The sequence below is a fragment of the Meles meles genome, chromosome 10 (assembly GCF_922984935.1).
Source record: "Meles meles chromosome 10, mMelMel3.1 paternal haplotype, whole genome shotgun sequence".
Lineage (NCBI taxonomy): Eukaryota > Metazoa > Chordata > Mammalia > Carnivora > Mustelidae > Meles > Meles meles.
Window position 1 is genome coordinate 51,456,467 of NC_060075.1, and position 10,470 is coordinate 51,466,936.

General features: G+C 37.9%; 1 protein-coding gene across 1 annotated transcript in view; it reads left to right on the top strand.

Annotated features, from left to right (window-relative positions):
- Positions 1–6,981, top strand: part of C10H7orf31 (chromosome 10 C7orf31 homolog) — a 41,089-nt gene extending 34,108 nt beyond the window's left edge. The window contains exons 7-9 of the mRNA XM_046021281.1: positions 2,860–3,034; positions 3,360–3,451; positions 6,163–6,981. Coding sequence (XP_045877237.1) covers positions 2,860–3,034; positions 3,360–3,451; positions 6,163–6,981 — 1,086 coding nt within the window. The remainder of the gene's footprint in view (positions 1–2,859; positions 3,035–3,359; positions 3,452–6,162) is intronic.
- Positions 6,982–10,470: the final 3,489 nt, after the last annotated feature.

A 10,470-nucleotide genomic window follows, 5' to 3' on the forward strand; every position in this document is an offset into this window, starting at 1 on the left:
CATGACCTGAGCTGAAGGCAGAGGCTTTAACCCACTGAGCCACCCAGGTGCCCTTCTTTTTTTTTTTTTTTAAAGATTTTATTTGTCAGAGAGAGAGAGAGAGTACAAGCAGGGGTAGTGGTAGACAGAGGGAAAAGCAAGCTCCCCACTGACCAAGGAGCTGGACGTGGGACTTGAACTGAGACCTGAGCCAAAGGCAGACACTTAACTGACTAAGCCATCTAGGTGTCCCTATTCCTGATTTTTTAAACTCTTTCCAAGATACCACAGGTTCCAATAAAATCTCACATCCCCTTCTTTCTTCCTCTGTACCCTTGCCTGCATTTCAGTGGATCATTACAGTTATTTAAACTAGATTAAGACACAGGATTAATCCAGTCCCTTGGAACAATATTTTTTAAGAAGTCCTTATTTCTAAGTTGCCTTTGCAAATCATGATAAAGACAACAAAGAATGGGGCACCTGGGTGGCTCAGTCGTTAAGTGTCTGCCTTCGGCTCAGGTCATGATCCCAATGTCCTAGGATGGAGCCCCATGTCAGATTCCCGCTCGGTGGGGGTCTGCTTCTCCTTCTTCCTCTGCTTGCTGCTCCCATGCTGTGCTCTCTCTCTCTGTCAAATAAATAAATAAAATATTTTAAAAGAGAGAGAGAGGACAAAGAACAAGCCACATATTTATTAAAGGTTTATAGAGGTGATTACTTAATACTTGAAACAGTCTTCTGTCAAGTGCCTTTTACCATGACTATTCCATATATGGAAAATGGGAATCATTCCAACTTCAAAGGGTTGCTATAATCAGCATCACCCTTAGATCTAGAACTTTAGAAGGCCCCATGCCTTTTGGTCCAGTTCTAGCCTTCCTCTGGCTGTACCCCTCCCTATGGCACAGAATGTTTACAGGTACAAGGGGATATATCTATCAAGAGCCCATGTTCCCCAGTCTCCCACCCCAGCCTGATGTTGGACTGAAGAAATCCTTGACAAAATGGCACTGACCCCAGTACTAGGGCCTTCGTGGGAGTCTCTTCCTCAGGTCCATCCTCCCAGGGGTTGACACTGCTTCTAAGCTAGTATATACCTCTAGCTCAAAGGGGTGGCCAAGTGGTGGCTGTTTACTGGAAGCAGAGGTAAAAGGCATAATGGAGCTTGAACCTAGGGCCAGGGTCCCCTTACATCCAAGACACTTCGTAATTTGGGATGGAATTGGGGGCAGGAAGAAAGCCGTAAGAGATGCTGAGGCCAAGGGCCACCGACTAGCTCTTTCTGAACTACCATATCCCAGGGGTGCCTGGGTGGCTCAGTGGGTTAAAGCCTCTGCCTTCGGCTCAGGTCATGATCTCAGGGTCCTGGGATCAAGCCCCACATCGGGCTCTCTGCTCAGCAGGGAGCCTGCTTCCACCTCTCTCTCTCTCTGCCTGCCTCTCTGACTACTTGTGATCTCTGTCAGTCAAATAAATTAAAAAAAAAAAAAACTTTGAACTACCATATCCCAATACAGAATTAGGATAGTCGAAGAAGTCTAAATTTGAACGTGGTCTTCCAAGTTGTCATGAAGGTATTTTGTTAAGGTAGAAGAATAAAACACATTTTATTTCTTTAGCAGCTTATTTGCTTAGACTGATGGAATGTGGGCTCTCACTATACTCTAGCCCTAAGACCTGCAAATGTAAGGGTGGGCCTGACTGTCAGGCAAATGCATAGTTTTTAAGAAAGTTAATTCAATACTTCCACCACCATCCATACCTTTGCTCTTACTATTCCTTGGGCCTCCCCATCTCTGCATGTCCTTAAAGGCTTATTTCTGTAATGTAACATAACATGGTCTCTTGTCTCCCTTCTTCTCTGCTCCCAGCCCTACTTCCCTGTTCAGCTGGAATCAATCTCTTCCTCCTCTGAATTACAAATAATTCTTACTTTTTTTTTTAACAAATAATTCTTTCTTAACCTCTTTTATAACAAAGAGTTACTTTTCATCTTATAGTCATTTATGTCCATGCCTTATCTCCCCTATAGTCAATATTCCTGGATGACTTGTTTCTGATCCATCCTTGTTCCCTGCAACTACCTTGCACATATAGATAATCAGTAAATATTTATTGAGTGTCATCAATCTGAGAAAAAGTGAATTTCTAAAGACCCAAAAAGACTACGATGAAACTCCCTCATTCATTTACTTTTATACCTCCTTTTGAAAATACAAGATAAAATCCATAGTAAACAGTTATGTCAACAGAATAAAAATTTTTATTTGAATTTGAGTGACTTAAACTTCATCAGAAATCAATAAAATGGGGCACTGGATGGCTCAGTTGGTTAAGCATCAGACTCTTGATTTAGGCTCAGGTTAAATGAGCAGTGTCGAGCTCTGCCCTGGGCGTGGAGTCTGCTTAAGATTCTCTCTTTCCTCATCCCTGCCTCCCGTTCTCTTTAAAAAAAAAAAAAAAAAAAAAAAAAATAGTATATCAAATGGTGCCATTTCAGGCAAGGAAAGAGAAGTGGGAGGCACACAACTTTGGCTGTACTTAGCCAAAGGAGTACCTCAGAGCCTTTATATCTCTAACAAAAGGTTACTGGAGGTAGAGTATTCCCAGGGACATTTCTCCAATGTACATTATCAGACAGAGTCCCTGCTAAAGCAAAAAAACTTTCAGAAAAGACCTCACCATTCTGTTGATAAAATATTGTGTTTAACTCTAAATATGATTAAGTTGAAGAATGTTAGTAATTAATGAAGGAAAAAAACAGTATCTGATTTCAGCTTGGAATTTCCTTTACCCTCCTTCCTGTTGACATGGTCAATCAGCCCTTATTCTACTAGATAACATTAATGACGATAAACTCTTATGTTCATGTTCTAGTTTCCTAAATGCGTTGAGAAAAACAAGCCTATATTCTACCCAAAACCTCCTAAAACCTTCGCTCCTAACACTTCTTTAAATTCGTGGGACCCTATTAGCTCTCTAAAAGAAGCCAACATACAAAGAAATCTTGAGAGGTCCCATTGGATCACTTCGTACACTCATGATTTTACAGGTATGGGTTTACTTTAATCCAAGTAAAAAGAACAAAATTAGAATATTTGAGAAATGCTGTTTATCTTATATAGCTTATATCTTCTTATATTTATATAGCTTATATCTTCTAGTGTTTTTCCCTGTTTCTTAATCTAAGTACTAAAAGAAATTAGGGTGGGTGGTAAGCTTCTCTTAGTGAGAAACTAGGAGGTAAAATTCATTTTTAATTTATTTGTTTTAATTATATTACAAAGGGAAATGGATAAGTTTTTCTATAAAAGGTCATTTAAGTGTCATCCTTCATTTACTCTAACAATGTAATAAGATGTGATGTTTCCATTAAGGTCTGGGGCCCATGAATCCCCTTGAACTGGATGATTACCATGAAAAGGAGGTCGCAGAGTTAACTGGACAGATAGGATTTGACCCAGAGCCTGTAAGTAATTGCAGTCAACTCTCAGTTATTTAGGGTGAAAGTATCCAGGTGTTAGGCTCCTACCACTTTTTCTTTGCTTCATGAATCCTGGTGACCAAGTTAGCAAAGGGAAAATTTAACTCATCTTAGAAGTTAATTGTGAATTGAGTTGAACCAGTTTGAATACCCTTGTCCACTATTTCAAAAACAGGCAAGGTTTCTTTTCCTATTCACAGCGCTGGTGTTTTATGTTTTCTTTTTTTAAACAGATTTTCTTCTATACTACTCTTCTAAAATTTACAAAGGAATTGGTTTATAAATGCTTACCCTTTAATGCGATTCTTAATAAATTCCATGCATCTTTATATATTTGTGTATCTTGTACACTGCTTTTGAAGAGATAGGACCTCTTCCTAATACCCACAATAATTGAGTTTGTTGAATTAAAATTGAAAGCAATAAATTCTCTGCAAATATTAATACAGATTTTTTAATCAGTTATGTGAAATGACCTGAGAGAAATGATCAAGCCCTTAGTAACAGAAATTATCATCTGTTGGTTTACTTGTATACATGAAATATAATGATGTAATAGTATACATATATGTTGTTTTATTTAGGGTCTAGATTTTATCCTATAAAACTACAAAGTTTTTAAAACAAAATTAGTATTTTCAAAGATATAAACTGTGGAAAGATCCATAAAAGGTAACTATAAGATATTTTAGTATGAACTCTTTTTAGACTGAACGCATTTATTTTACATTAGCTTCAATTATTTCCCAAGGTGATAAAACCGAAACACCTGAAGTAGTTACACAGACTGTGCTTTATCATTCACTGAAGGGTTTTTTCCTTTATGTTTCACTTGCAGCAAATATTCTCTAATACTAAAAAACACTATATGACATTGTCAAGCATGTTTAGCAGCTGTCCAGATTTCCACAGATTTGACCCTGTAGGAAAGCAGCTTTATCATGTTTACAAAAAAATACACATATAATTATACAAAGGATGGTTGTCGAGTATATTATATGTAAAATGATTCTGCAAGTAAATCATCAACTAAATTTTTATTAATAACAAGATAAAATATGCCTAAAATAGTTAGTTTAAAAGTAAGTTTTGGTGAGTCTTGCTGGTTTCTAAAAGACAAATAACGGACTCTGGGAAGGCATGTTGTAGTGGTAGAAAGTGTTGAAATATTTTTTTGTAGTAGAATGAAATACAGATACTTAAAACTGCTTCTTGCATAAAAGGACACTGTAAAGTAGGATATGATACAACCTAGACTTTTTCCTTATCAAAATTTAACACAGTATTTCAAAGAGCTGGGGTTTCTTTTTTTCTTCATAGTATCTACTCAAACCTGATTGGCTAACGGTTATAATAGATCTGTTAATAACAGATGGAAATTCCTCCAACTCCAAGCAAATTAGGATCCAAGAAGACACTCCTAAGTCCATTTTGTTTTCTAAATCCAAAATACAGTTTGTTACCATTCTCATTTGTATTATCTCTGCTATCAATTCCATCCTCACCATCCATCCATTCTTTTTTAATTTTTCTTCAATATACTGTCATTAAAATTTTCAAACATATGGAAAGTTGAAATAATTTTGCAGTTAACATTGATATACCCACCATCTAGATTCTACCATTAGCAATTTACTATACTTCTTTTAATCACATAATCTATCCATCTTTCTATCCCTCCAACTATCCATCAATACACTTTATTATGTTTTACACATTTCAGAGTAAATTGCAGACAACAGGATACTTCAGCTTTAAATATTCAGATGCATATCATTAAACAGAGCTCAATTTGTTGCAGTTTTTCTTTTAAGGCAAATACACATTCAATGAAATTGCACAAATTTTAATTATACATTCAGTGAGTTTTGGCAAATGCACATATTTTTGTAACCCAACCACTTACGGATATAATGAACATTACTATCATCCCAGGAAGTTTCCACATGCCCCTTCTTCATAAGCTCCTCCCTCTTCCTCCGGTCCCCCAACCACAGACATCTATGAATAACTTTTTAAATACCCACACTACTTTTGCAGTTACCAGAAATACTTCACAGTATTTGTAAAACATCTCAAAAAGCACAGACATGACAGGCTCCCCACAGATGAGTGTTTCTCTAAGCACAGCACATCACTGGCCTCAGCATTCACCCAAGATGCTTGTTAAAAAAGCAGATTCCTGAGCCCTACTGCAGAACCTCTGAATCACAATCTCAGAGGATCAAGCTTAGGAATCTCATTTTTCTCCCAGCTCCAAAGCTGATTCTGATTCAACCAAGGTTTAAGAACGCCTGGGCTGGCCAAATAAAGAAAGCTTTCACTGAGATTTAAATAACTGCACATAACTGTTACCATCATCCGTTCGGGATGGCAGAAGTCTTGCTCCTGATATCCCTTCAATATCTCTGAAGGTTTGAAAGCAAAGACTTCCTACATAGAGGAGTTTTTCTATAGCCAGGTAAAAATATCTATCCCCTTTCCATATTAGTACAAGAGAAAAACATGTGTTTATTAGGGCATAAATGTCAATGTCTATAAATAAATAAGCAAACAAACATTGCAATATGCACTCCTACACCCACCCCGTGTTTACTCAGTGAAAATGGGTATGAATTTGACCTGCCACTTGTAGTGATAAACTTACAATGCCAGATTTATTAACTGATTTCCTCCTTTTTATCCCACCACTACAGCAAGAAAAATTCCATCCTGTTTTAAAACCTCCAAGGCCCTTGGAAGGACGAATTGCTCGACTGATTCAGAACCGACGTCCTCTGGAAGCTACTGTCCAACAAAAACCACCTTCCTGTCCAGATTGTACCCCTAGAGTTTTGTGTACTTTTCATACCTTTGTACCCAGTTCTACAGAAATGATGGCACTTCGGGATAACACACTGGCGGGAGCCACCCATAAAAAACAGGAAATTGAAGACAAGATTAAACAAGAACAACACCTGCTATCTGCCTGTGCATCCCCACCTAGTTACCCAACAAAAGATCTGGCTAACATTTGTGACATAAAAACATTTCCAAAAATCACAGATACTAAAAAGATAGAAGATTTGTACTGGAGACAGCTGGCATTAAAACCCCAACATATACCTTACTGTAACCCAAACCATTATATTCCATATGAGCGGTTTAAATCTGTCATACGTGACCAGTGTAGTATGTGTCAAAACTCTGTTAGCCTTAATAAGCCTAGTATTTTAGAAAGTAAACCAGACTTGGAAGCTTTTGATTTAGAACATTTTTTAAGTAAGCAAGAACAGTTGTCCTTGGACGTAGAAAACGATGAGGAAACAAGACCTATTCTGGGTTGGATTCCTAGAGCTGGAGTGGCCAAGCCTCACACTGACCTGCTGGAGCTTAAGAACAATTTTTCAAAAACTGATGCACAAAAACGTTTCCATAAATCAATTCTACAAGACCATAAAGACCTCAGGGATAAGGAGCATTCAGGGATGAAACACCAATTCTATGGCCATAATTCCTATTATTTCTACAATTGAGATATTCATCCCTTCCTTCGAAACCCAGCTTCTTGCAAGGAAAGTAAAAATATAACAGTTCTTCATGTTGTTGGATTCTGTTTTCTAGAAAATAATGATCTTGCTAATGAAGTTTATGTTTTCAGGAACTTAAGTTAGGATCTGGTCAGAGGAACCCAGAAAAGGAGATGTTCTTACTTCTTGAAAAGTTTAACAATTTCAATAAAATATTAGAACCAGAAAAATTTAAAGTCTTTAATCTCATTTTCAAATTATACCAAGGAAAATTTCCAAAATCTTGAAAAACAATGTGTATGACAAATTTTACCTCACTGTTTTATAAAAATGAGTATTTGAAATTTCTATGCCCAGTAACTGACAGACGTCTATACAACTATAGGACCTTAATAAATGTGAACACTATCCCCTTCTGTAAAAATTTGTAAAAATAACACCAAATACAAAAGACAAAACTCAAATGCCCAGTTAATTGTGAGACAGCTCTATAAGTTACATTAACTTAATAAGTTAAACATATGGGCCCTGTTTTTTTTTTAATGTAAACATGTGGACAAAATAAGTTGGTAGAAAAAATGAACCGAAAATGCTTTGCATGCACACATTCAAAACTAGATGTTTCTTTTCCTTTAGCTCCCTGACAGAGAAACATAATTATTTCTTTTATGCAGGGAAAAAAAATTATTTTATTATGAAGATCTAACAATGGCTTTAATTAGTAACTGCTAAGTTCTAATTGTGGCAAGAAAGGATGGTGTCTTAGTCTGTTTGGGCTGCTAAAATTCCATAAACTAGGCATCTTACCAAAACACTTACTTCTCAAGGTTCTAGAGGATGGGAAGTCCAAGGTCATAGCACTGGCAGATTTGGTGTCTGCTTCCTCACTGATGGCCATCTTCTCCCTGTAACCTCACAAGGTGGAAGTGGCAAGGGATCTCTCCAGGGCCTCTTTTATAAGGGCACGAACCCTATTCATGAGGGATCCACCTTCATGAAATAATCACCTCCCAAAGGTCCTACCTCCTAATAAACTTTAGGAGTTAGGATTTTAACATATGAATTTTAGGGGGACATAAACATACACATCATAGCAGATGGCTTGATAGCAATTACTCTAAAGCCATATATTTTTGGAACGGGTCTACCAAGAGTTTGGCTAACCCTCAAATGCAAGTCAACTCCTTTAATGTGCCAAACAGGCATATTTTAGACATAATTTATCAAGAAAAATTCATAAGGAATTTCTAAGGAGTGTTTTGTTGAGATTTCATTTATTTTTTATGTTTCCTGACCATGTCATTTAATTACACCTCCTTTAAAACTATTCTGGACCAAAATTATGGAATATTTTTCCAATCTCAATTTTAGAGCACTTGTTACATTAGGTATTATGGGATGCAAAAAGTTACATGATAAAAATAATATTGGAGAAAACTGAGGGCAACAAAACCATCACATTACTAATCACAGAGTTCTCCATAGGCTTTAATATGAAACATATCTGGGAATGTGAGGGGAAGGGAGGGATATACACATTTCTCAAATTAATTTGATCTTTTTATCATACAGGTTATTATCAGACTACAATTCTGAAAAACTCTGGAAGATGGGACTCTGCAGTATAGGAATTGGGGATTTTAATTGCACATTTTCCCCTGGATTGCAGGCACACAGAACTGCATTAGGACTATGGGCATTCACTCTACCCACCTCTATGCAGGAGTGACACAGCCTTCTCTCTTCACACATCGGTCTTAGTCACTCTCCTCAATACTCCTAAGATTATGTCAGACCTACTCCTAACTCTTTGGTTGTTTTTTTTTTTTTTAAGATTTTATTTATTTATTTGACAGACAGAGATCACAAGTAGGCAGAGAGGCAGGCAGAGAGACAGAAGAGGAAGCAGGCTCCCTGCTGAGCAGAGAGCCCGATGAGGGGCTCGATCCCAGGATATGCGGGGCTCAATCCCAGGACCCTGGGATCACGACCTGAGCCAAAGGCAGAGGCTTTAACCCACTGAGCCACCCAGGCGCCCCAACTCTCTGGTTGTTAAGGCCTTACTAGGTGACAGCGAATACCTATCCTCTAAGTATGCTCATCATAAACTCAACTTTGATAAATATTTATGGAGACTTCCAGATTAAGATATATTGAATCCATGCATCTATTCTTTCTTACTCTAAAAAGCATATTAAAACTATGGTAAATTATTTTGGTTTTTTACTGTATTGTTTTGTTTGTTTTATCCTACACAAAAAAAGTATAAACCAGCCTGGTCAGTAGAAGGAATAGAGCCAAGACATTAGGAACATTCTGGAAAGGAGATAAATGAAAGATAGATCCTAACTGGCTGAAGACACTAAGAACTATGAACTGGCATTGGGGAAAACAGCCTGACTTACACAGCAGACTCCTCAAAAGGTTTAGGAAATCAGTACCTAGAGCTTCTGGGTCTGGGAGTAAAGGTAGGAGGTGGGGTTGGAGTGAGAGGTTGCTGAATAAAGAAGACAATGAAAGCGAAGACATGGCTGGTTTCCTAGACCCTCTACCTGCCCTGTCCCACTTCATAGTGCTAGGCAACTGCCTTCCCTCACCCTGGCAGAAGTCCAGAGGATAACTGTCTGAAGAAAGGTAAAACAGGATTTCTGGCATGGAGAACATTAGGCATAGCTGAGAACTAGATGCTGTTCTGAAACCAGGAGGAATAAGTACTTGGATCGGTCAGGTCTCAGCAGGAAACCGACCCTCAAAGGATTCCACTGAGAGGAGTTTAGAGAAGGAACAATTTACAAAGATGTGGGCAAGGTTAAGGGAACCTGGGGTAGCCAGGAACCAGGAACAGCAAGAAGCCTTACCACTCCCAACCCTTTAGGAGAGGTCAAGTCCAGTGTTACAGTGCCTCCTGCTGATAAACCCAACCAGAAGCCAGAGAGTAAGGACGTGTATGTGATGTAGTCCTTAGATTCCAATGCACTAAGGCAAAGAATGGTGGAAAATGGATGTAGACAGGTAAGAAGAAAATAACCAGCACAATGTTCTTGTAAATACCAACTCCTCAGTGCTGACAGATACAGCCTCCTTCCACACCAGGCTACCAGAAAACTGACATACATCAACTCTCCAAGACAGAATTCACAGCTGAGGTTAAACAAGGCTATACACTGCCCTCTTATGCTCTTTATTTTAGTTCTCATATTTAAAATGTCCTTTTCACGGTCTACTTTGTGCCACGTTTTTCACATTTTTGTATTTTTTGTTGGTAATTTTGCTGTTTAAGACGGTCCCCAAGTTTAGTGCTGAAGTGCTGTCTAATATCCCTAAGTTCAAGAAGTCTGGGATGTGCCTTACAGAGAAAATGTTTGTTAGATGTGCTCCATTCAGACATAAATTCTTAGACTTGACACCAAAAACGTGATACATAAAAGAAAGAACTGATGAAGGGGACTTCATCAAAACTCAAAAATTGTGCTGTATTGAAAGAGCCTGTTAAGA